Here is a 23,769-nt window from a genome sequence, read left to right as displayed (position 1 = left end):
AGGCGAGGGTTGGCACAGCGCTCGGGGAGAGTCCAAATTAGAACAGTGCTGCTCCGTCACCAGCTGCTCACGGATCCCGCCACAGCACCGAGTGCGGGGGCTCGCCCTTGCTGTCCGCGGCTGTGGCACGAGGGGCTGGCTTTAAGGAATTACCGGGCACGTCAGCAACGTCCATGCTCGCACAGATTCTTATCAGATTGTGTATGAAGGTCACACCGTGACTGTTAGCAATCCTCAACACCAAGCCCGCTACAGAGTCCCCAGAAAGGGTTTTTTTTTTTTCCTGAGCTCACAGCTCAAACAACCCAGAATTAGGTTGACTGCCTATGAAAAATGCAAGGCTGCCCCCATGGGTGTCTTCCAAACTCATCGCAGATGAAATGCAACTTCTCTCGCACCAGTCCTGAGCAGTTTGGGGCTCACTGTGGCTCCCCAGTCATCATCTTGAGAATCCTATTAGGCCCTGATTCACTTCTCCTCCGAGCCCTACCCTGCCGCCTCCCCACCACCTGCTTGGATTAGAGGCTGTTCTGCACGACATTTATCTGACACTGCTGCTAAGGGATGGGCGGGGGCTTCTTAAAGTCCCAGCCTGCCTTGGGGTTTCAGTTGCTGTCTTCTGTGTTGTCTGTCACCTGGACTGGCCTCGCATGTCTCATCAAAAAGTGGTTGTCAGGGCAACCTGGTGGTTAGGACACCTGCATCCGTGCCAGAGTGCCTGGGTCCAAGGCCCAGCTCTGCTCCAAGTCCAGCTTCCTGCTAATGCAGACCCTGCGAGGCAGCAGGTGATGACCCAAGTAGTTGGGTTCCTGCCACCAATACAGGAGACCTGGATTGAGTTCCTGGCTCCTGGCTCTGGCCCCCGCCTGGCCCAGCCCCAGCCACTGCAGCCTTTTGGAGAGTGAACCAGAGGATGGGAGCTGTGTCTGTCTGCCTCTCTCTCTCTCTTCCTCTCTTAGCCTCTCAATGGCAATAACAAAAAAGTGATTTGCAACATTTGACTTTGTGAGAATTGCCCAAGGGGTACATGCAAAACACATTTTTATGCACAGGGAATCAGAATTCAGCAGGCACCTCCAGGTTGTTCTCATACTGGGGCACCTTAGTGCTCTCTTGAGATGTTCACCTGGAGAGCTGTGTGTCCAGCTCAAGAGGTGGAGAGGTGGGGTAGACCCACTCAGTGGCCTGCGCAGGAGCAAGAGACGGGCATTGGAAATGCCTCCTTTTCTTTCCCTTTGGAGTTTGCCTCTGGCTTCCAAGTGCATTCTGTCATTTCCTTGTTCTGCGTTGATGAGATGGATTGGCCTGCATGTTTTCTTTTCTGTGACATCCTTGGAAGGGTTTACAGTCAAGGGGAGGCTGCACGGATAGAACAGACTGACGCAGTCCTGCGGAATTGAGCTCTGCCGGAGTTTGTGTGACACTGGTGCTGTTTCTTTCTTTTTTTTTTTTTTTAAGTTTTTTTTTCTTTTTATTTTTTGACAGGCAGAGTGGACAGTGAGAGAGAGAGACAGAGAGAAAGGTCTTCCTTTTACCGTTGGTTCACCCTCCAATGGCCGCCGCGGCTGGCGCGCTGCGGCCGGCGCACCGCGCTGATCCGATGGCAGGAGCCAGGAGCCAGGTGCTTTTCCTGGTCTCCCATGGGGTGCAGGGCCCAAGCACCTGGGCCATCCTCCACTGCACTCCCTGGCCACAGCAGAGGGCTGGCCTGGAAGAGGGGCAACCGGGACAGAATCCGGCACCCGGACCGGGACTAGAACCCAGTGTGCCGGCGCCGCTAGGCGGAGGATTAGCCTAGTGAGCCGCGGCGCCGGCCCCTGGTGCTGTTTCTTCCTTACACAGTCAGTGGAATGCACGAGGAAGCCTCCTGAGGCTGGGCTTTCCTTTATGGGCAGGCTTTCAGCTTTTAACTCAATTTGTTTAATAGTTATCAGTTTCTGTATATTGCGCAGTGTTTTTGTTTGTTTTAGGAGTTTGACTCCATCTAAATTTTCTAATTTCTTGGTAGTATATTCTCATTTTTTGAAACATAGGATTTGTAATGGTGTTCCTTTTTACTCTTTTTTTTATCTGTGCTGTCTTATGTTTATTTTTTTAAAAAAGTTATTTTTATTTATTTGCAAGGCAAAAGTGGGGGGAGGAGACCAAGAGAAATAGGTCTTCCATCTTCTGGTTCACTCTCCAAGTGGTTGCAATGGCTAGGGTTAGGCCAGAACAAAACCAGGAGCCAGGAGCTTCCTCTGGTCTCCCACATTGGTGAAATGGACCCAGGTACTTGGGCCATCTGCTGCTTTCCCAGGTGTATTTGCAGGGAGCTAGATTGGAAGTAGAGCAGCTGGGACTCGAACCAGTGACCATATAGGATGCAGGCAAAACAGGCAGTGATTTAACTGCTACGCCACAATGCCAGCACTGTCTTATGTTTCTTGCTCAGTTTCACCAGTGATTTTGCTGATCGTTTCTTATTTGTGTTTATTTTCTGTCTCATTAATGCTGACTCCTTATGATGGACTAAGCTGTACTTTGGGTTTAGCAGCCTGTCCTTTTCTACCATTTCTAGATGAATTCTCACTTTGAGTGCTTACTGATAATTCTAAATTTGTGCATACCTAATAACATACCCCAAGACAAAATTAAAAAGCAAAAATTACTAGAACTTTAAGGACAAATCCACAACCACAGTGAGTGCTTTCAACATCCTCTCTTGATAATTATAGAATAAGCAAGGGAAAAACAATCAGCAAGAATATAAAACACTTGGACGATGGCATTTGCAAAGTTGACGCAACCAGCTGCAAGATGTGCAGTCTTGATTTTCTTTTAAGATTTATTTATTGAAAGGGCAGAGTTATGAGGGGGAGGGGATAGAGATATCTTCCATCCACTGTTTCACTCCCTAAATGACCACAATGGCTGGAGCTGGGCCAAGTCAGAGCCAGGAGCCCAGAGCTTCTTCCAGGTCTCCCACAAGGGTGCAGGTGCCCAAGCACTTGTGCCATCTACTGGGGCTTTTCCCAAGTGTATTAGTAGGGAGCTGGATTGGATGTGGGGCAGCCAGGTCTCCAATCAGTGCCCATATGGAATGCCAGTGTCATAAGCAGAGGCTTTACCCACTGTGCCACAGCGCTGGCCGTGTGCATTCTTGATTTTTAGACATTTCTCTTTTTCTAATATTTATGCTTTTGTTTAGAGGGAAAATTATGGATATCATTTTATCTGCATAGCATACATCTTAATATGCAGTATTTTCATTGTTATCCTCTTCAAAATATTTTGTATTTGTATTCTAATTTCTTTGTGAGCCCATGGATTATTTAGGAAGGTATTATTCAGTTTTCAAACATGTGGGAGTTTTCTGACTATTCATGTCTGTCTTCATTTCATTGTAGCCAGAAAACATGCTGTATAAGTTTGTTGAGATTTTTTGATGGCCCAAATACAGCCAGTTTTTTGTTGTTGTTGTTGTTGTTGTTGTTTTAGTGTTCAATAAATGCTAGGGAAAATGTGTCCTTCAGAGTGCACAGCTAAGAACCCATAGAGAAGTACTGCCCAAGTGTTAGATATAAAAATAAATGCTTTCCGTAATGAAATTCAGAGACACTAATTGCCTTGTCAACCACAGATGGCTAAAGTGAGCCAGCTTGTAGGTCAAGAGCGACCCCAGGTACGGTGCGCTGACTCTGATCACTTCTCTCACAAGCTCCCTCTGCCCGGCTCTTTCTCAGTGGGTGCAGGCTGAGGCCTGTACCAACTCCACGCTCACGTGCAGGCCTGGAGCATCCTGCTCTGTTGCTGCTTGGAGTTTTGTCGGGGTCAGTGTCCTTCAGTGGGGAGAGAGGCAGCCTGGACCGGCTCCCGCAGGGCATCCAGCCCTCCTCCTGTGAGGCAGCTCTCTGCATCACCTCTGTCTTCAAGCATCGACTCTGCCCTCCCCGCTTCTCTGCCCATTGCGGACGGTCCGGGATGATGTCACTCACTTCTGTTGGCTCTGTTTGGCTTCTTCAGCCTGATCCTGGGCCAGCTGTGGAGGTCAGGATGATGTTCGCTGAGTTGTGTGGAGAGCACTGATATTGGAGCTGCACTTCTGGGGCATGTTAGTTACTCCTAAGAAACAAGATATTCTATGGTCCGAAGTTCAGGAGTCCCCAAGACAGTCCTTACTCCTGCACCAGCTACAATTTTGGGCTCCCCCAAACCACCCTCACTTCTGATACCAACTACAAGTTTGGGGTCCTCAAGTTCAGTAACTCAGTAGAAGGACTCAGGACTCAGAAAAACCATTGTATTTGTGGCTAAGGTTTATTAGAACCGAAGGACACAGATTCTCGTCCACCAAGGGTGGGATTCCTGGGGCCACCAGTCACGAGCTTCCTGTTGTCCTCTCGCAGTGCTGTGGTGCAGACAGCAACAACATGATGACACGCACAGAGTACTGGCAGCCAGGGCCACTCACCCCAGCTTTGGCATCCAGAGTTTTTGTGTGGGGGCTCAGTTACGTAGGATTGGCCGGCCCCTGGAGATGAAGTATGGCTGACCTTACTGACCTCCAGAAGTCGAGCTGATACTCCATGGCCCAAGGTCCCTATGCTGAATCACATTGTTAGTGCAGACTAGCATGGCCCGAAGCCTCCAGGTGTACGAAGACTCATCTCAAGCAGGACATTCCAAGGGCTTAGACATTGCCTTCTGGGAGCGTTGAACCACAGCTGAAGCTCTTTTTTTTTTAAATTTTTTTAAAGATTTTTTTTATTTATTTATTTGAAAGATAGAGTTACAGAGAGAGGTAGAGACAGAGAGAGAGCTCTTCCATCCGCTGGTTCATTCCCCAGTTGGCCACAACAGCCGGAGCTGTGCTGATCTGAAGCCAGGAGCCAGGTGCTTCTTCCAGGTCTCCCACGCAGGTGCAGGGGCCCAAGGACTTGGGCCATCTGCTGAAGTTCTTGGGGCAAGGTTGGCAAACCCTCTGAGGATACAGAGCAGACCATGGGATGGCCATGTTTCGCAGGCCCCACTGGCTTCCATCACCTGCAGGAAAACGCTATGCTCTGCCCTGTCTACAGGGTCCAGCATGATCTGGCCTTTCTTTCTCCCTCCTGATCTCTGTGTTGTAAACACACAGGTGTTCTTTTGTGTTTTTGAGGACACCAAGCTTTCCTGGCCTTTGCACCTGGTGTTCCTGCTGCTTGAAATACTTCTCTCCCAGATCTGCGCTTAATTGGATTCTTTGTGTCATGCAAATCCCAGCTTAATAAATGTCATTTCCTCCAGAGGTCCCTTTCCTGTCTACCCAAATTAACTGAGTCCCCAAGTCGGCCCCTCCCATGTCACCTTGTCATGTGTTTATCACAGCAGTGAGCCCTGCCTGCTGCTTGCCGGCTCATTTATCTCTTAATTTCACTGTGAGCGGTCTCCCTCCAAGCAGGGGCCGTCACAGTGAGATTCCTGATGTTCTGTCTCCAGCACCTAGAACATCATGGGCCTAGAATCACTGCTCAGCAATCCACTAAATGGATAAATGACCAACAGGATGAACAAATCAGTTTTGCAAATGCTGGGTTAATGAAAGTGAAGTAGAATTCCTCATGGCAAGGCTGTCCGTGAACCCCTGAGTGTGTATCATGGACTTAGGTCTCTGCGAGCATATATTAGGGAATATTGATATCACATCTTGGTGTTTTTAAGGAACTACATTCACTTTCATATGAATTAACATTTTAAAATGTTTTACTGGGGCTGGTGTTATGGTACAGAGGGTTAAGCCACTGCCTACAATGCCAGCATCCCATATCAGTGCCAGATTGAGTCCGGGCTGCTCCATTGCCAATCCAGCTCCCTGCTAATGTGTCCAGGAAAGCAGTGAAGGATGGTTCAAGTACTTGGGTCCTTGCTACCCTCGTGGGAGACCTGGGTGAAGTTCCAGGATCCTGGTTTCAGCCTGGCCCAAACCCAGCCATTGTGACCATTTGAGGAATGAACCAGCAGATGGAAAATCTTTCTCTGTCTCTGAACTCTGCCTTTCAAATAAATTAAATAACTCTTTCTTTAAAAATTTTATTTTTTTGGAAGGCAGAGAAACAGAGACAGAGATCTCCCATCTGATAGTTCACTCCCCAGATAGCTGCAACAGCTGCTTCTGAACCTGCAACCAGGAGCCCAGAACTCAATCCAGGTCGCCTACGTGGGTGGCCCTGCCTTAGTGCTGCGCTGAGTGCTTGACCGTCACCTGCTGCTTCCCAGGGTATGCATTAGCAGGAAGCTGCAGTAGGAACCTGAGCTGGGATTCGAACCCAGGCACCCTGATAGGGGTGTGGGCGTCCCAAGGGCTGTCTTAATCATTGTACCAAATGTCCATCCCATAACTGATGTCTTTGAAAACAGTGAACCAAATGGATGGCAGACATTTCTTGAATTTTCTTTGCTTGTACCTGCTCCATCCCTTAAGGCCCTGCTCTCTGCTGACTAATCTGATGGATTAATTTGCACTTAGGTATCCATGTGTAATAGTGCCCTAGTATGTTTTCTTCCTTTTTTTTTTTTTTTTACTTATTATGTTGAATCCCTGTTGTACGGAAGCAGTGACAGGGCTGGGCTGGTGAACAGAAGCTTTGATATCCCTCGAGTGCCCGTTTATCCCTCACACACATAGTTCTCCATGTTGACTGGATTCTACAGGACAGAATCGGAGAGTAATAAACACTTTTTGCCTGGTAACAATATGTTCGAAGTAGCTTTAAAAAATTCTCTCTATTGACTGGAAAAATCTATGCTATAGAAAAGTGTATTATTGGGCTGGCACCTTGGCTCACTAGGCTAATCCTCCGCCTTGTGGCGCTGGCACTCCAGGTTCTAGTCCCGGTTGGGGCGCCAGTTCTGTCCCGGTTGCTCCTCTTCCAGTCCAGCTCTCTGCTGTGGTCCAGGAAGGCAGTGGAGGATGGCCCAAGTGCTTGGGCCATGCACCCCATGGGAGACCAGGAGAAGCACCTGGCTCCTGGCTTCGGATCGTCGCAGCGCACCGGCCGTAGCAGCCATTTGGGGAGTGAACCAATGGAAGGAAGACCTTTCTCTCTGTCTCTCTCTCTCTCTCACTGTCTAACACTATTTGAAACTTTAGAATTGATGAAGACTGCTCATCTGTCTTCAGAAATGAAAGGCCCTGGATTCTTTCTTTCCAAGGACAGAAGGGCAGTGGTTGGTTGTGGCCACAGACAACCCACTGGGCACATTCTTATTCCAGATGCTCTCGTCTTCCTGTCTCACCCTCCTTCAGCGGGAGAATTGTGTGCCAGACGCTGGGGATGAAAAGTTGGAGCCGCTCTAGGTGGCGTTGTCTGTTCTCAAGGCATAGGTTCTGGTTAGAGCTGGTCTGTGTTAGCTTTGACCTCCTCCACCTTGAACTCTAACTCCTCACCCCCAGGTGCGGTGTGGCTCCTGGTCTTTGAGCAGAACACAGAATTCCTGAGACGTGGGAAGCTGTGAATTCTCCTTGAGCCCTGAGTCAGGTGCTCCACAGGAGCCGCCAGCTCCTCCTTGCGGAAGCGTGGAGCTCTACTTAGGAGCTGCAGATGTGATGCTGAGAAGTCACCCCAGAACAAGGCTCGGGCGCTCTGCTGCCGGCCGGCCAATGTCTGCTGTCCACAGCATCCACACAGGCATTCTGGCCGTGCACTTTCCTCGCCACGCTCCACCTTCTGAGTATTCCCGCTAATACCTGAGCAAGTTTCAAGTCAATCACAAGAATAGTTGTTTAGACAAATAAATTACTGCCCAGGATCTACTTACAGCTAAGACTTTACAGACACATGCCTTGAGAAATGTGTTATTTGTTGTGAATAATTTCTGCATTGCGCCATTGAAAAAAATTGTCATTCGTATTTTCCATTGAATAGAAGGCAATGGTGACGAGTGAAGAATTGTCAGGGATCCTGTGACTCCAGTAATGACGACCCTGGGGTTGATTTGGGCGAATTCAGCGACTCTAGCAGAGAAACTCTTGGTTGGACATGAGGAGTCGTAAGAGCCCTTTCCACAGACAGAAACACAAAACCAAGAGGTCACATTGAAGCCAGATGCAGGTCTGCAGCCAGGACGCTGCGTGGGAGACTCGGCAGAGGGCAGGCCTGGCGATGGGTTTCCCCCTGGGAAGACTGAGCTGCGGGGCTGTGCTGAGAGCCCGTTACCCAGCCTCCCAGGGGCGGTGAGTTCCTGGCATTCTAAAGCAGGGTCTCAGATGACTCCGCTCTGCAGGAGCTCAGGGTGGTGGCAAAGGCCGAGACACAGGCAGACCTGGACCCCCAAGGATTTGACTGCGGAGGCCTCGCACAAGGCAGGGAATGGCCACCGCGCCTCCACTCCCCAGCTGCCAGGCCCGCCTCTGGGAGGGAGGCCCTTTTGTGCCTGTCTTTCCCAGCATTTTATCCTGTTTTCTGAAGTCTGCTCTTGCTGATCTCTGCCACTCCCAGTAGACCCAGTTCCACCTCCTCCCCGTGGCTTCTGGAATGTCCACTTCTTAAGGCTGCTACAGTCGGCAGCCGGTGGGGCCCCGCGTCCACCAGCTGCTGCTCCTTCCCTCCTTCCCACCCACTCCAGGGTTCCCAGCCTCGGAGCTGAGGGTTCCTTGAGCCACTGGAAGGCTGCTAATACTACAGTATTCGTGCTCTGCTAGCCAGACTGTGGGTCCAGGGGGCTTTGGAGCATGGGTGACAAACCTACTGTATTTTACAGCCTTGAAAAGTTTCTCACTGACAAAACACTATTCTTGCATTTTGTTTTTAAAAAACCAAGAAACAGCACATTTGGAACCTATCGGCAGGCCATCGGTAGATCATGCTTAGAAGCGTATCGCATATCCAACCACAGACACCAGAGATGTGCCCACCAGAAATGGAGAGAGATGCTCCGTGGCCAGTGTGACTTCAGGGAGGTGGGATTGGCTGGGAGGGGCCAGGGAATCAGGGTCCCACTTGGCAGCAAGGAGTAAGCAGCCTGTCCAGACAGTTAGGAGCAGATCATTATTTTTTGTTCATTTTCTTCAACTGCTTGAGAGTTTGCTGGGTGGGCTCCTGTTGCCCCAGTGGCCCTCTGCTGACCCCTAGCCTTGCTCTTGTCCTCCTGGACACAGGCACTCTGCTGTGACACCATTCCCAGGAGGCGGCTGTTTGTTCTGAGCCTTTCTGACACTGGCAGCAGTATGTGCTGTTCTTCTTGACTGTCTTTCAAAAACCAGAGAAGGCAGCTGGGAAATGCTAATAGCAAAGCACAACCACAGGCCGGCCCCCGTGGTGGAGGTGGCCTGACTGGGTGGCTGCACCGTGTGCTGTGTACCCTGTACAAACACACCAAGGACTGGACCATGCAGAGCGCCCAGGTCACTCCCCGCCTCTCACCTTTCTTCACTTGTTTCCAAAGCTGCTCATAAGGTCCACCGTGCAGTGTGACGTGTGGCTGGCAGGAAAGCCTGCGTTGGAGCTTGGATCCCCGCCCTCTGAGCCCCTCCCCCGACTCCTGGGCAGCAGGCTCTGCTGTTGGTCCTTGGTAGGTGAGCCGTGAGCCCAGTGACAGATAAGATACCGTCTATCAGATTGCCACATAGCTTGCGACCAGGCCTGAAAGGAAGCTGTGAAGTGTTTTCAATCCCTAAACTCTCGTCTGTCTTTCCCGATGTCGCAGATTGCCGTATCCCTCAAATCGAAGATGCTGAGATTCATAACAAAACATACCGCCACGGAGATAAGTTAATCATCACTTGTCACGAAGGATTCAAGATCCGCTACCCCGACCTGTACAACATGGTTTCATTATGTCGCGATGACGGCACCTGGGATAACCTCCCCATCTGTCAAGGTACGGGGCGGAAGCCATGGTCTCGCCGATCTCCTCTTGGGACAGGCTGGGGGGAACAGGGCCGTGTGTCCTGTGTTGACCTGGCTCTGCCTTCCCTGTGATGACCAAAGCCCTGTTCTTGGCGTCCTCACTCCCTGTCACCCCCTGTCACCCCCTGTCACCTGCTCAGGGCACACACCCAGTTTGAAGGCGTAAGTGGGAAAGACCTCACTCTTCGGCATATTTGGATGTGCCCTTTTAAAAAAATCAAAAACACTTGAAGAATTAGGAGACTGGAACCGGGCTCTGAGTGTAGGGAGGAGCTGTTATAGTCCTATAGTTAATGAAATAACGGGACACTTATGCTTATGTCAGTACTGGTGAGAATGTAGTTAAAGCCAATCGGACAGAGGCGATTTTCTGTTAATAATGTTACCCTTTTTTATAATGCATGAAGAGCAGGGAAATAATCAAATTTCATCCAAGCCACACGGTGAATATTTATCCCCTTGCATGTTTTAAATTTGCCTGGGCCAACATAGAAGGCTCTGTTTGTGAAAATAAGCCCTGGAGTTCACATTAATTCTGGTTTTATTTTTTTGACACGTGACTTGGACCCAAGTACCAGGACACCAATGCATAATTCATAACTTGAGGGAGAAGGAGAGCGATTTTCTTTGCTCCTGAAGCTCTGGCAAGTTAAAGTTGAGATGAACGTGAACTCTGTGCGTGGGAATCACAGCTGGCAGACTCTAATACTGCTCTGTGGGCCTCGTCATCGGAAACAAACCGTTTCCTTCTACGCCAGCCGAAGGAACAAAAGGCTTCAGAGCAGGACCGAGGCAGCCCGGCCACCCTCTGCCTGCCTTGCGCTCTAGATACTGCCCGGGCGCCTTAGCACGTCCTGGGTTACTTTTTAAAGGAGACACACGGTTTGTTTACATTTCTGGAGATTGTCTACGAAAGCACCAGCTGGCTCTTGGGTTGGATAGCTCATTCCCATTTGGTGACCGCTGATCCGGTCCAGTCTCCCAGCACCACGAGAGCAGTGGCCCAGAAAAGCACTTCTGCCTTGGCGTGCCGCAGCCGCGTTGTGGCATCCCTCCCTCTCCAGTTCCCTGTGTGCCGCTTCAGTGCCACGGGCTTCTTTAGCTGTCTTCTTTCCCCCAAGGTGCGTGTCTCGGAGCCTCACCCTGAGAAACTCAGACACGGGCTTTCCGTGGCTGTGTCTGGGCACTCTTGCACCCCATGCCCCCAGCCTCATCCAAATGCCAGCCAAGCCGTGGTGTTTCAAGACCTACAACGTTGACAACAGCAGCAGCCAAAGAAAGGCTGTCCAGTCAGTCTTTAAAGTTGTGCATCTTCAAACCCCAGCCTCATTTTTATTCCTGCTCAGCATCCGGTGTCCCCCAGGAGGGTCCCTGGCCCTGCACAGCACAGCCAGCCTGACACCTCTTTGATCCCCTGGTGGAACGTAATTGGCCCTATGAGTGACATTTCACTCCATAACTTTCATTTACACCTGTAGATCCAGGGGCTGGCAGCCTTCTCTCTAGTGTCTACAAGTGCAAATGGAAAGCTCATCGAAGTATTGAGTTGAAACCAGTTTTCTACTGTTATATTTAGGACAGGCTGTCTCCAACCACAAGTGAGCTTATCTTTCATTCTCCGCCGGTGCACACTGCGCACGTCTCCTTTGGGGCTGGGGGGAAGGGGTTACTCCAAGGGGTTTTTTGCTTGTTTGTAGCTTTGTTTGGGAGAGCAATGTCCAGCCCCTCTTGCTCTCTGAAACCAGAGAGACTGGTTTATCCACTTGTAGTTTGGCACTGCAGCTCCTCCTTTGCAAAAGGGGCCCTAGTCAGTGCTGCCGACTCCTGCGAGCCACGCTTTGGGGCTCCCATGCTTGTCTCTCCTCCCAATGATGGATTCTGCTTGCTCCCCTCCCCCACAACACACTTCACGTGGGCCATGAACATGGTCCGTTTTCAGCTCATAAAAAAAGAAAAAAGAATCATCTAAGGCCACGGAAACGTCTCAGGAAATGGCCAAGCTCTGTGCCTTCGCAGGTGCGGTCCATGGTGGACGTGGTGTGGTTGGGTGTGCCGAACCTCCTGGTCTCACCATGAGCTCTGCTGGTCCATGCCCATGCTCCCCATTTCTCACCACTGCTCTGGTCCTCTTGGTGTCATTTGCAAATAGGAAAGCCAGTCCGTGCGTGGTAAGCAGAGTAGGTAGTAGATCAAGGAGGTGGCGTCAGACCCAGCTGCTGCCGTCCTCGGAAGCAAGGCCGGGTTTGCTAGGGGCAGTGCTAAAGAGCCCCGTCGCTGTGTTTGTTTGGCTGTCGGATGCACACAGGTGACCGATTGAAGCCTGTCCTTTTGCTTTCCCCTGCCCCAGGCTGCCTGAGACCTCTGGCCTCTCCTAATGGCTACGTGAACATCTCCGAGTTCCAGACTTCCTTCCCAGTGGGGACTGTGATCGCCTATCGATGCTTCCCCGGATTTAAGCTCGAGGGGTCCGAGTATCTCGAGTGCTCCCACAACCTCATCTGGTCGTCCAGCCCCCCCCAGTGCCTTGCTCTGGAAGGTAACACATCTTACACTTTTGGAAGTTGTATTTTGGATGGTGACAGTGGCTGTTTCAGCAGACAGTGAAGAGCTGTGCCGTGTGGTGAGCAGCCACTTTTGTGCCCTGAGTACGCTTTTCTCAGCCACTTCCAGAGCAGGGGTCGTCTGCCATGAAGCCGTGCTTAGAACTAGAAGTAAAACTTGCTTTCCCCATCTTAGGCTTAAAGGCCAGCAAAGTGGATATAAAAAGTTGTGGGTATCAAAGATTAAGCTGCAAAATGTCGCAAGGTTCATTAGACTATCTCCAAATACTAGTTTTGTTTGTACCGAATGAGAACAGATTGTGTTACGGCATTATTAACCTCACCCTCTCTTTCCTTGTTGTGTCCATGTTTCTTGCATATTTCCATGCATTTTATAGCTTAGCTGTCTTGCTGCAAACACACCATTGAAAGTCTGTAACCAAGAGTTCTTTCTTCCCTTGTTTTATTAAATCTATCTGATGGTAGTGTGTGGTTCATTAAAGACCACTGATCGGTAGTAAGGGGCACAGGGCAACCATTACCGTCAAGAAGGCAGTACTTTGGGCTACAGTCAGTACTATCTTTTGCTAGGCTATTCGGACTTACTGATTCACCCCTTGCTTTAACTCACAGCTTGAGGTTATGCCCAGAGAGAACAAACACTGACTTGCTTCTTGGCATCTGAATGCAGTGGCTGGTGGTGATGGTGGGGTAGCTATGGACACAGAAATTTAGGAGGAAAAAAAAAAAAAAAAAGGAAAGGAGAACTCCACCTAAGAGCCCCTCCAAAGCCTATTTGCAGCTTTGCTTGCAAAACGAAAACACAAACAAGACTGTGAAGCAAACGAGTTCTGACAAGTCTGCAGTGTCTGCAGCTTGCACCTCTGCTGGAGGATGTCAGGGGAAGGTGTGTTGGGGAGGGCGACTGTTGCTCCTAGGAATCAGAGGAGACATTATTTAAGGAAAACATGGGCTTGGAGCAGGGTTGCCTAGAGCCACGCAGCCTCCTTGGAGAAGAGTGGAGAGTGGGCTGGAAGGGAGTGAGCCTGCCAGGCCTGGGCTGTTCTTTTTGCTATACCCCCGGGTAAGTCATTGGAGCCTCTACTCTTCACCTTCCACCTGTCCCAAATCCCCTAGGTGATTGGAGCCCAGAGTAGATAAGTCAGATGAACTGCAGGGCTCTCAGTTAAATTTGCATTTCCTATAAACAACAAGTAATTCTTTAATACGAGTCTGTCCTAAATACCATGAAGAAATTTCCTGTGATTAAAAACACACTTTAGCCGGCGCCGCGGCTCACTAGGCTAATCCTCCGCCTTGAGGCGCCAGCACACCGGGTTCTAGTCCCGGTCAGGGTTCAGGATTCTGTCCCGTTGCCCCTCTTCCAGGCCAGCTCTCTGCTGTGGCCCAGGGAGTGCAGTGGAGGATGGCCCAAGTGCTTGGGCCCTGCACCCCATGGGAGACCAGGAGAAGCACCTGGCTCCTGCCTTCGGATCAGCGCGGTGCGCTGGCTGCAGCGCGCCAGCCGTGGCGGCCATTGGAGGGTGAACCAACAGCAAAGGAAGACCTTTCTCTCTGTCTCTCTCACTGTCCACTCTGCCTGTCAAAAAAACAAAAAACACACTTTTTCTGAAACTCATACAACTGAGGGTCCTGTGTTCTTATATTCTCAGCGCACCAGCTCATCCCCCATTTCCAGTGGGCGCAGCTTTTGTGCTTTGTGGCACCCCAGTGGCCCGAGGCAAGCATGGGCCACCTGTGTGGGCCTTTTTCCTGGTTCCTGGAGGTTTCTTCTTGCGATTCCCAGAAATAGAGAGTAGTTTAAAGATAGCATTGTTCTGATTTTATCCATTGGAGGTGGCTGTTTTAACATCTTTCCAGATTTGTGTCAATGTGTTTGGGGCAGCCAGACCCTAATAAGCTTGACATTGCAACTACTGTTCCTGTGGATCCTGAAGAATGTGGTGTGGAGAGGCAGAGCTCACACAGACATTGAGCGGGAACCATCCGGGGTTATAGACAGGGAGTGGCTTCCGGTTGGTCTCTTGATTTAACCACATGTCCACTTTCCGGTGCCAGCCAAAGCAGTGGCCGAGGAAAGGGCTGAAGGCCCAGGCTGCTCCAGGAAAGCCACTCCACGCCGTGTCCCCTCAGTGTTTACACCTTCATCTTCTGCATGCATCCCTTTGAATTATGGGACGGAATTTGTGAGCCTTTGCGTGCAGCCCTGGCTAACAGCACAGAGGCTGTAAATCTACACTGAGAGGGGCAGAGTGGACTGAAGCATTGCTTTGTCCAAGACTTGATGGAAACAGGGTTAAATCAAGCAATGAGCAAAAATGGGAGGTAAGGATTCATAAAAATTTCTCCATGGGCAGGCGTTTGGTGCAGCCACTAAAATGCCACCCAGGACTCCTGTATGCTGAGTCAGAGTGCCTGGGTTCTTGTCCCATCTCTGCACCTGATTCCAGCTCCCTGCTAAAGTGCACCCTGGAAGGTAGCAGGTGATGTCTCAAATGCTTGGATCCCTGCTAAGAGAATGAGACAAAGTGCTGAGAATCTAGCTTCAGCCTGGCCTGCTTCCAGCTGTTGTGGACATGTGGGGAATGAACTGGCAGATGGGAGAGCTCTGTCTGTCTGTCTTCCTTTCAAATACAAAAATAAACACAATTATTTTAAAAAGAGAAAAAAGTTAAAAAAAAATAAGTTATCCAGTGTTGGCATTTAATTCTTAGCTTTAATTGCATATCTCTTTTTAAGGCAGTGCCTTATTTTTGCAATATTGTTGTAAGGTGTTCCACATAGATTAACTGTCTCAATGGGATCTGTCCATTAAAATGATTTTTTGTTTGATAGGCAGAAAGAGAGAAAGATCAGATAGAAGAACTAGCTAGCTACCTACCGCTCTCCCGTCTGCTGGATCACTCCCACGTGCCGGCAGCAGCCTTGGGCTGGGCTAGGGGCTGAAGGTGGGAGCCAGAGGTCCCATCACCTGAGCTGTCACTGCTGCCTCGGTGGCCTGCATCAGCAGGAGCCTGGAGTCAGGAACCAGAGCCAGGTGTCAACCCCGAGCACTTCCATCTTTAACTGCTAAGTCAAATGCATAATATCTACACCCCCTCACCACCATTTTCTAGAAAAAAATTTGATTTTTTCTAGATGACATAGTTGTACATGATGCTATCCAGGTCTTCTAAATACACTATGGTGCTCTGACCCCTACAATGAGAGGGTGTGGACTGTAGGCTGCAGCAGTTTTTTTCAATGAGTTCTTTTTTAATCCCTTCCCTCTCTCAGTATGAATCCATCAGCTTTCCCTGTACCTGTCATTCTCGGGCGATTTATCAGTCCAACTCTCCCCTCACCTCAAGTCTTTTTCAAGCCAACTATGAGCCGAGAGATGGAACCACCAGCGGCTCATGGAGGCAGTGCAGTGGTATGATTTACGGTGTTGGCTGGCATTGGAGTGACTGACTTGCGTTCATATCTTGGGTCTCCTACTTGATCACTGTCAGCCAGAGCAAGTCACTTAGCCTCCATTTTCTCATCTGTAAAATGGGAGTAATGACCATATTTAAATCTTTTTTTTAAAGATTTTATTTATTTATTTGAGAGGTAGAGTTATAGACAGTGAGAGGGAGAGACAGAGGAAAAGGTCTTCCTTCCATTGGTTCACCCCTCAAAATGGCCACAATGGCTGGAGCTGCGCTGATCCAAAGCCAGGAGCCAGGTGCTTCTTCCCGGTCTCCCACGGGGGTGCAGGGGCCCAAGCATTTGGGCCATCTTCCACTGCTTTCCCAGGCCACAGCAGAGAGCTGGATTGGAAGAGAAGCAGCCAGGACTAGAACCGGCACCCATATGGGATGCTGGCACTACAAGTGGAGAATTAACCTACTGCACCATGGCACCGGACCCTGTATTTAATCTTGTGAGACCATGAGGATTCAGCAGGATTACAAATCCAGTGATAATTAGTGAAGTGTTCAGCACGTACTAAGTGGCCCTTCAAATCCCCATTGCCACTGATGCCCTCAGTGTTGTGTATAAAGCCACAGTAAATGAGACCTGGTGTGATTGCCTGGGAATGAGAGGTCCCGGCTCTTATGCAAGTCTGTGGTAACTGTTTTGGTTGTTCAGGTGCTGTTTTGCTTTCTTGCATATTCTTAGCTGCGTTCATTTAAGAGTGACTCTTGGGTAATGGGAGGGAATACGGAGCAGTAATAAGAGTCACCACAGATTTGCAGAGCTGACCGTGTTTGTGTTAGGCTCTTGACCAAAGTGCAACTCATTTAATCCTTGTAATGCCCCTCTGAGGCAGACACTGTATTAACCCCGTTTTGCTGGTGAGGAAGCCTAAGCTTACACAGGAAGTTTCAGTGACTTGCCGGAGTCACATGGCTGGGAGGGGGTGAGGCGGGGACCCGAGCAGGGGTCTTGTCGCTCCAGAGCTCTCGATGCTAGTCACCAAGGTACCTTGTCTCATTAACTCATTCTAATCATTCTGCAGCCCAACAGGGAAGACAATTTGATATTTTTATAGCCATGAGTCAAAAAATAGTCAAATTGCCTAGGAAAGAATTTGTCATTCCAATTTAGTTGTCCTCCCCAAGAAATGTCAAGTGAGGGGACTGTGAGTGCAGAGGGAGGCCCTGTGCCCCCTAGGTGGCCGTGAGCTCTGACGGCTGCACGTGGTCCCGCCCCTTGGTCCTCGCGTACCTGTGGAGACTCCCTGCAGCCAGCGGGTGAAGCGGAGAGGCTGGTCTCGTCCAGATGAGGCTCCTGACACCTTGGAGGATGGCGACCGTCCCGCTCTTGCTGCATGAGAGCCCTCTGTGCCACATGGAGCATGCTTTGTGAGAGCTGAGAGTTGAGTGACAGCTGTCAGAATCACGGGCAAACAGTCCCGTTCGTGATGCCAGGCTCATGAGGAGCTGAGTAGTTTGGAAGGAAAGCCTTTGTCACCTTCGCTGGAGGCGACCAGGGTTCCAAGTCCCTGTGTGAAGGTGCAGATCAGCTGTGCATTGCACTTGTCTTACTGGGGAAAGGCCTGAAGCACGTGTGTGCCCTCATAGCCCCGTGTGGACAAAGCCCCTGAATAGCAGAGCCAGAAACAGTATGTTGATGACAGTGTTTTAAAGCAGATGGAGATGCAAGGGTATTTCAAAAAGCCCATGAAAAAACTGGAATTAAAGATAAGTTTCTTTTGTTGCAAAAATGTTGAATCCATAGTTTTTTCATAGCATGCATTGTATTAGGCAGTTTTTTGCCATTATAACTAAAGTACCCAAGAGAAGCTACTCGAAAGGAGGTTTATTCCAGCTCATGATCTTGGAGTTTCTCAGCCTGAGATCAGGTGGCCGCATTGGTCTGGCATTTGATGAGGGCCGTGGCTGGCGAAACTGGTATGGAGGGAGGGCCGCGTGGTGAGTCAGGAGGCAGAGAGACAGGGAGCTCACCCAGCCTGTGCCTGTGCAGTCTGCCCTTGTAGAGCCACCGGGATTCCACCCCCTCCAGCCCAGCAGCGTAATCCAGTCCAGTCACTGCCCACAGAATCGACGGTCACCCCCCACACCACCGCCCTCTTTAGTTCTTGTGACTTAGGATTTAAATGTGTGCATGTGTTGGGGAGCCAGATTGTTTCAAACCATAGCATGCATTCCCACAAACTTTTTGAAGACCTCTAGTATGCATGGATTTCAAACCTTTTTTTTTTTTGCACCAAAATAAATTTGTCTTTTAATTTCATTTTACACAAGCATTTCCATTTATTTATTTATTTGAAAGGAAGGGTGACAGAAAGAAAGGGAGAGACAGGGATTCCACTTGCTGATTTACTCCCTAAATGCCTGCAACATCTGAGGCTGGGCCAGGCTGAAGCCAGAAGCCAGGAATTCTATTCTGGTCTCCCACAAGGATGTCAGGGGTCCAAGTAATAGGGCTATTTTCACTGCCTTCCCAGGTGGATAAGGTAGATCAGAAGCTGAGCAGTCAGGATTTGTCCTGGCTCTCCATATCTGTGGTATGCCTGAGTTGCAGGCAGCAGCTTAACCAGATGCACCACAGTGCCCACTCCTCCACGAGCATTTTGAAGTTCTGCATATCTGAACCTGGAAGGCGCTCTGTGGGTCACTGTGTGTCTGCCTGTCTGCTGGAGTTCGAGTGCTCCTCCTCGCCTGGGTGTTTCTGTTCTCATGCCTGCTCTCTCTGAGGCTCTCCGCTCTGTCTCTGTCCTGCATGCGCAACCACACATTGAATCCTAGAAATCTTAACAAAACAAACCAAAAACACTTTGACAATGAATGTGAGCGATTTCTCATTTATAAGTTCTAAGAATGCAGTTATGTCACCAGCAGTGTTTACTGAATGCCTGCCAGGCCCAGAGCATTACGGAGTTGGACACTGATGGCTTGCAGAGAAAGAACAGGATGTAATTCCTTGCTCTGAAAAGTTCACAGTCTAGTGGGGAGAACACGCCGACAAGTTCCAGAGAGAAGAGCATCGTTGCAGATGGCGGCCTGGTACACACGCTGCTGCTTGTACCAAGGAACGTGTGGGTGTCTTTGCTTTTGAAAAGGGTGGGGGGGATGGTTCTAGTAGGTGATAATACAATTGTGAAATGAAAATTTTGGAGCTAGTATTGTGGCATAGTGGGTAGCACTGCCACTTGCAATGCCAGCATCCCATATGGGCACTGGTCCATGTTCTGGCTGCACCACTTCCAATCCAGCTCCCTGCTGATGGCCTGAGAAGGCAGCAGAGGATGGCCCAAATGTTTAGGTCCCTGCCACCCATGTGGGGGACCTGGATGAAGCTCCTGGCTCCTGGCTTCAGCCTGGCCCAGCCCTGCTTGTTGTGGCTATCTGGAGAGTGAGCCCACAAATGAAATCTCTCTCTCTCTGTCTCTCTGCCTCTCTCTGTAACTCTGACTTTCAAATAAATAACTAGATCTTTATAAAAAGTGAAAATTTCTACCGTGGGACATGCAGCAGTTTTGTTTATTTTCTCTGGACCAAACAGCGTGTTGTCTGTCTGCACTTGAGCTTTGGGAAGAGAGTGAACATCTCATGCTTACGGGAGGACTGTACTCTCCACTCAGAGTTCATCAGCCTGGGGGTGAGCCCTGGTGTGAGTGAGAGGACCCAGCCCCGGGGTTTGAAGGGTGGGAATGTGGCGTAAAAATAAGTGAAGTAGTCATGCGGCTGATGGCCTCAGGGATGCACACATCTGCATTCCCCACCCCCACCCCCGAGAGAGGGGGAGGGGCCACCTGCCCAGAATCCCCCAGACCGTGTGCAGTGGTTGCACAGAAGCTGGCTCTGAGCAGCTCTTTCCCTACAAAGCAGAAACCATCCCAAAGCCTTTAGCATCCGCAACATCCTCTTCACATTCAGGTGTTGAGAGGGCCTGCACATAGGGGTTCCTGGAGGCAGCTCTCTCACGTGACTGGCTCACAACAGCTGGGGTCACATAACTCTGCATCTCGGAGCCAGATACTGAGGTGGGAAGAAACACAACCTTGCTATTTGGAGTCCTTGGTTATAGCTTCATCCCCTTAAAGATTCCTGTTTTCGTTCTCACTGATAAACTAGATTACCGAGGTCGTCCAATCAGAAGGCCTCCTTTCCAGAGCTCCCTAGAAAATAAGAGATTGGGCCGGCGCCGTGGCTCACTTGGCTAATCCTCCGCCTGCGGCTCCAGTACCCTGGGTTCTAGTCCCGGTTGGGGCCCTGGGTACTAGTCACAGTTGCTTCTCTTCCAGTCCAGCTCTCTGCTGTGGCCCGGGAGGGCAGCGGAGGATGGCCCAGGTCCTTGGGTCCCTGCACCTGCATGGGAGACCAGGAGGAAGCACCTGGTTCCTGGCTTCGGATCGGCGCAGCGCTGGCCGTAGCGGCCATTTGGGGGGTGAACTAATGGAAGGAAGACCTTTCTCTCTGTCTCTCTCTCATTGTCTATACCTCTCTCTCTGTCTCTCTCTCTCACTGTCTAACTCTGCCTGTCAAAAATAAATAAATAAATAAATAAGAGATTGAATCTAGAAAGCACCAGCCAAACATTCCATGAGATTAGAGTTTGTAATGAAAGAAACCCAAGTCAGTGTTCGACGTTATTTTAAACCAAAACCTGCGAGACTCGTGAACTCCTCCCACCAGCACTCCTGCCTCTGTGCTGAGTATTTCGCAAGATCCTGGGCACACGGTGCTCAGGTGGGTCATGCGAGGTCTCTGCTCCTGTGGGGCAGAGGGGATTGTCCCCTACCCGAGGCCCCCTAGAAGGGGTTTTAATGAGAAGTCTCAGGGTTTGAGCAGACTGGGCTGGTCAGGTGAGGCGGTCACTTTTTGCTGTGTGGGGTTGGCCGCAGGGGAGGTTGCTGTGGTTGGTTGTGTTTTATTCCCAAATGCTGGAATCAGTCTCTCCAGGAGCTGCATGTGTGTAAGCTGCAGTGACGTAGGCAGTGGCTTCCCAGCGATGGCATTTTCACAGAAGGAACAGGCAAAGTGGACCCCACTAGGAGCTGAACATCTGAAACTTTTTGTTTGTAAATGCAACGAAGCCCTAACCTCGGTCCCCCGGCCCCTTGCCCTTCCTCTCGGAGCTCTCTGGAGCGCAGGTGGAGGGCTACGCTCACCGTGTCAGATTCCATCAGAGCGAGTGCAGCGGAGTGATCTCCTAGGAGCCTCCTGCGCTCACAGGTCCTTTTACAAGGAAAGGAGCAAAAGTGAGAAAGTGAGGAGCCCTGTTTGGCCAAACGTGAAATAACTTGAAAGGCTCCCATCTGAGATCAGAACTGCAAGCCAGCTCGGACGTGAGGGCTCCCAGCTCCAGAGCTGCATCTGCAGTGCCCTGTGTTCCGCAGTCCAGACACGTGCAGGTACAAGAGGCACCTGCTGTAAGAGGCACCTGCCGGGATTTCTCCCTCTAGGAATCTTGCCTTCACTTGGCATTGCCTCCGCACTTCAAAGGGAGTCTGATGTAGGGAACAGGAACAGCGCAGCTGAGACTTTGGGCCTCATCACAGGAGAGACCCTGCCTGCCTTAGGAGGCCCCCCGGGAGGCAGACTGCAGGGGACGACACAGGAGGTGCCCATGATAGCCCGCCTTGGGCAGCTTGCCCCCATTTGACAAATGGAAAATTCATAGTACAGAAAGGAGTCTGGGCCCTTGCCCAGGAAGCTGCTGTAAGGTACTGTCCACGATGAGGTCCAGTGTCACCAGGCCACTTATCCACTGCAGAGTTGGGGAGGCTCCCGGGGCAGCTGTGCCCTCCTCCTGGCTCCTCTCTGCCTCCCAGGGAGGAGGACGGGGCTCTCTCACCCTCATGCCCCAGACCCACAATATGCAAGCATTGGATGGGATCCCCCCCTAATTCACTGGCAGTTCTTCTGTGTTGCATTTTACGTGGGACAAGGGAAATGACAGGAGGACAGTCACATCAGGGGTCTCACAACCGTGGTCCTGAGATACAGATTGAGTATTTCTTTTCCAGGATGCATGTGACCAGAAGTGTTTTGAAATTCAGATTTTGGAATATTTGCATAATACATAATGAACTATATTGGGGATGGGACTCAAATTGACATAAAAAAAATCCTTTGTGTTTGCTATATACTTTGTACACATAGCTTGAAGGTAATTTTATATAATATTTTCAACAATTTTGTGTATGACATAAAGTCTCATGGTGTAGGATTTTCCACATGTGATGTCACCTCGGTGCTCAAAACGTTTCGGATTTTGGGGCATTTTGGGCTTTGGGATTTTGATTCAGGGAGATGCAACTTGTATTGATTTCTGGAAAACAGAGCTCACTCCACATTGCACCCCAGCACCCCCTGACAGCAATGAATTGGCAGCAGCAGAGATGAGCTCATTGCAGTTCCCACGTCCAGCCTGAGGCCCTGGCACCACCCAGGTGCCTTGTGTGGGGAAGGCACCTGCCACTCTGTCTCCCTCCCCCATACCCATTCCTGAACAGGGAGGAACAGTCCTCCGAACCTGCTGTGGGCAGCTGCAGGACAGAAAGGGCCGCGTTTCTCCCTGCTCTTCTAGCGCTGCCACGTGGCACCTGTCCATAATAAGGCTCCCTGTGATTCAGACACGTGTCTTTGGATGCCCACTCCATGCCGGGCACTGGGAGCTGGCTCTGCGACGTGATCTCTCATCCCAGCGACAGTCACGAGTAGCAAGTGCGGTGCCAGCTGCAGAGCAGGAGGCTGAGGCTCAGAGAGCCAAGGTCACTGGCCCATCAGCAGCCCAGCCCCTACGCCTCCTGCACCCGCACCCGTGACAGACCCTGCTTCTCTGGCCCAGAGCACCTGCTAGACACGAGGGCCTGGGTTCTATCCCGGCTCTGTCCATTTCCTCAGCCGCAGGCGGATGGTGTTGGAAGGGGTGGTCTGGGCTACACTTTGAATCTGCTCTTAACCAGGACACACTGTCTCTAGTCAGGCTGTGCTGTCCTGTCTGGCTCTGGGGGGCCAGTGACAACAGCGGGGGTGCGGAGCTGGGGCCTCTCTCCTTCATGGCAAATAGATGTTGGTGGTGGCCATCTCGGTACGGAGTACTTGTAACCTTTACTCAGTCCCAGGACAACTCCTGGGCACTTGATTCTCTTCACGCAGAGGAAACAGGCCTGGTGGCAGCCCTTGGCCTTGGGGAGTGAGCTACAGGTTCAAAACAGGCCCTGCACTGCCTTCCAGGGAGAGCCTGGCCCCTCAGCCACCCCTGGGCGGCTTCTGTCTCCATTCACATCCCTGTAATCTGGGGTGGTTGTCTTCTTCTTCTAAGTCATGTGCAATGTTTTGGAGGAGGGAGGGACACTATTGTTTTCCCCAGGCCACACCGTGCAGTGGACAGTGTGGGAGTTTTCCTTCCCGTCCTTCTCCCCTCCCCCACTCCTTCCCAGGTCCGGCCCTGAGGCCACTGTTAGTGGGCATCCAACTCTTGCTGACCTCAGCTGTCATCAGCATCACAGTGACCAGCTGGCCACCGAATGCCACCCCTCCAGCCTCCCGCTGCTGGAATGGACCAACTGGCTGGGCTGGAGCGTGGTCTCCATTAGCCCTGTTGCCCTTCCTGCTCCTTGCAGACTCACCCATGGTCCTGCTGGCAGCTGAAGCCAGTAGGAACTCGAATCTGCAGGAAGTGAAGCAAAGAGCAGGTGGCTGGTGGCTTTTCCCCCTTCTTTGCTTGACCCGGCAGTGGGGCTCTGTGGCTCTGATCATGGGAAGGTGGCAGGAGGGCTCCTGACTGATGTGCCTGCCCCAGGCAACGCTTTCGCTCTCTGCCTCCAGCTAATGCCAGAGGTTCCTTCAAATGCGGGGATGCTCTGGGGTGCTGCAGACCACCAGCCTCAAGGCCCT

General features: G+C 50.8%; 1 protein-coding gene across 15 annotated transcripts in view; it reads left to right on the top strand.

Moving 5' to 3' along the window:
- The window catches only part of SUSD4 (sushi domain containing 4), a 153,281-nt gene that overhangs the window by 96,973 nt on the left and 32,539 nt on the right, over positions 1-23,769 (top strand). For all 15 annotated transcript variants that reach the window (XM_070055370.1, XM_070055361.1, XM_070055363.1 and 12 more), the window contains 2 exons: positions 9,667-9,840; positions 12,217-12,405. In XM_070055370.1, the coding sequence (XP_069911471.1) occupies positions 9,667-9,840; positions 12,217-12,405 (363 nt within the window). The remainder of the gene's footprint in view (positions 1-9,666; positions 9,841-12,216; positions 12,406-23,769) is intronic.

This window comes from Oryctolagus cuniculus, chromosome 13 (assembly GCF_964237555.1).
Source record: "Oryctolagus cuniculus chromosome 13, mOryCun1.1, whole genome shotgun sequence".
Classification (NCBI taxonomy): Eukaryota; Metazoa; Chordata; class Mammalia; order Lagomorpha; family Leporidae; genus Oryctolagus; species Oryctolagus cuniculus.
The sequence above is the reverse complement of the archived record's forward strand: the minus strand, read 5'-3'. Positions and strand labels throughout refer to the sequence as shown.